This window comes from Brassica napus, chromosome C6 (genome assembly GCF_020379485.1).
Source record: "Brassica napus cultivar Da-Ae chromosome C6, Da-Ae, whole genome shotgun sequence".
Classification (NCBI taxonomy): Eukaryota; Viridiplantae; Streptophyta; class Magnoliopsida; order Brassicales; family Brassicaceae; genus Brassica; species Brassica napus.
In genome coordinates this window covers 20,739,226-20,740,667 of record NC_063449.1, presented here as the reverse complement: position 1 = coordinate 20,740,667, position 1,442 = coordinate 20,739,226, and the positions used below count along the sequence as shown (strand labels likewise).

Below are 1,442 nucleotides of genomic sequence, written 5' to 3'. Positions count from 1 at the left end.
TACATCACAAAATTGTATGGCCGTGTGGCCTGATCTATTTGTTACTATGTTTGATCCGCACCATGGTCGATTAGATTGATTGAAACATGATTGTAATAAGACTTGATTGTAGCCGATTTTATTTGATTGACATTGTGAAACCCTAAATTTCGAATGACAATGTGATTCAGATGTCGAAAATCTCAAACCTAGACTATGCTGCCCTTAATCTCTCCGGAGACAACTATTTGCAATGGGAACTTGACACAAAGATTAACTTGAGGTCAAAGGAACTAGGTGATACTATCATCAAGGGTAACAATGAGACTGATAAGAATCTGTACAGGGCTATAAGTATTATACGCCACCATCTCATTGAGGGTTTAAAAGATCAGTACCTCACCATGGAGAATCCACTAGACCTTTGAACCGCTTTACAGCGTAGATATGATCACCAGAAAACGGTGCTATTACCAAAGGCTAGACATGAGTGAAAGAATCTCAGATTCATGGACTATAAGTCTGTGGATGAATACAATTCAGTATTGTTTAAGATAGTCTCAATGATGAGATTATGTGGTGAGGAAGTAACCGAGAAAGAGCTGCTTGATAAAACATTCTCCATGTTCCATTTGACGAACGTGTTGCTGCAACAGCAGTATAGAGAGAGAGGCTTCGCCTCATACACTGATCTGATCTCGTGCCTGCTCCTGGCCGAGGCTAATAATGAACTCCTGATGAAAAACAGTGAGATGATACCCATCGGAACATCAGCATTACTAGAAGCCAATGAGGCTGAAAAGAAAGATCCCAAAGAATGCAACCACATCTATGATAATAAGAAGTCACATGGCAAAGGCCGTAGTAGATTCAAGGGACGTGGCCGTGACAGCTATGGCCGGCAAGGAAACCACAATAACCGTGGTCGTGGTTCCAGCCGTGGCCGAGGCAATTATGACCGTGGTCGAGGTGGCATATCCAAACCATCTTACTCGACCATATCAGATTGTCACAGATGCGGGATGGAAAACCATTGGGCAAAGAATTGTAGAACCCCTAAACATCTATGTGAGCTCTATCAAGAGAGCCTTAAGAACAAGAACCCGGAAGCCCATATGGTTCATGATACCGGGTATGATGCTGATGATGATTCCGACCTTGAAAGGGACGACCTCTTGGATTTTGAGACTTCTAATTGTCTCAAAGACTAAAATCGACATCTTGTCTTATTGTTTTATGAGTTGCTTTGATTTCATTGCTATTATATCTTGCTTGAGTTTGTTTGATAATGTGAATGATTTTATTGATACAAAGAATTGCTACGGGTATAGTAGCCTAGTAAGAAACTATTGCCAAGGCATTGCCTTAAAAGGTATTATATACACCCAATAATATGTGACCCATTGTGTTATGATAATATGGTTTCTAAATAGAAACAATGGGCAAACAAAAGGAAACAAGTT

The 1,442-nt window shown here is 40.4% G+C and overlaps 1 protein-coding gene across 1 annotated transcript; it reads left to right on the top strand.

Annotated features, from left to right (window-relative positions):
• The first annotated feature begins 731 nt into the window (after positions 1 to 731).
• On the top strand, positions 732 to 1,190 carry LOC111206879. The gene has a single exon (XM_048759725.1). The coding sequence runs from the start codon at positions 732 to 734 to the stop codon at positions 1,188 to 1,190; it is 459 nt and encodes a 152-aa protein (XP_048615682.1).
• Positions 1,191 to 1,442: the final 252 nt, after the last annotated feature.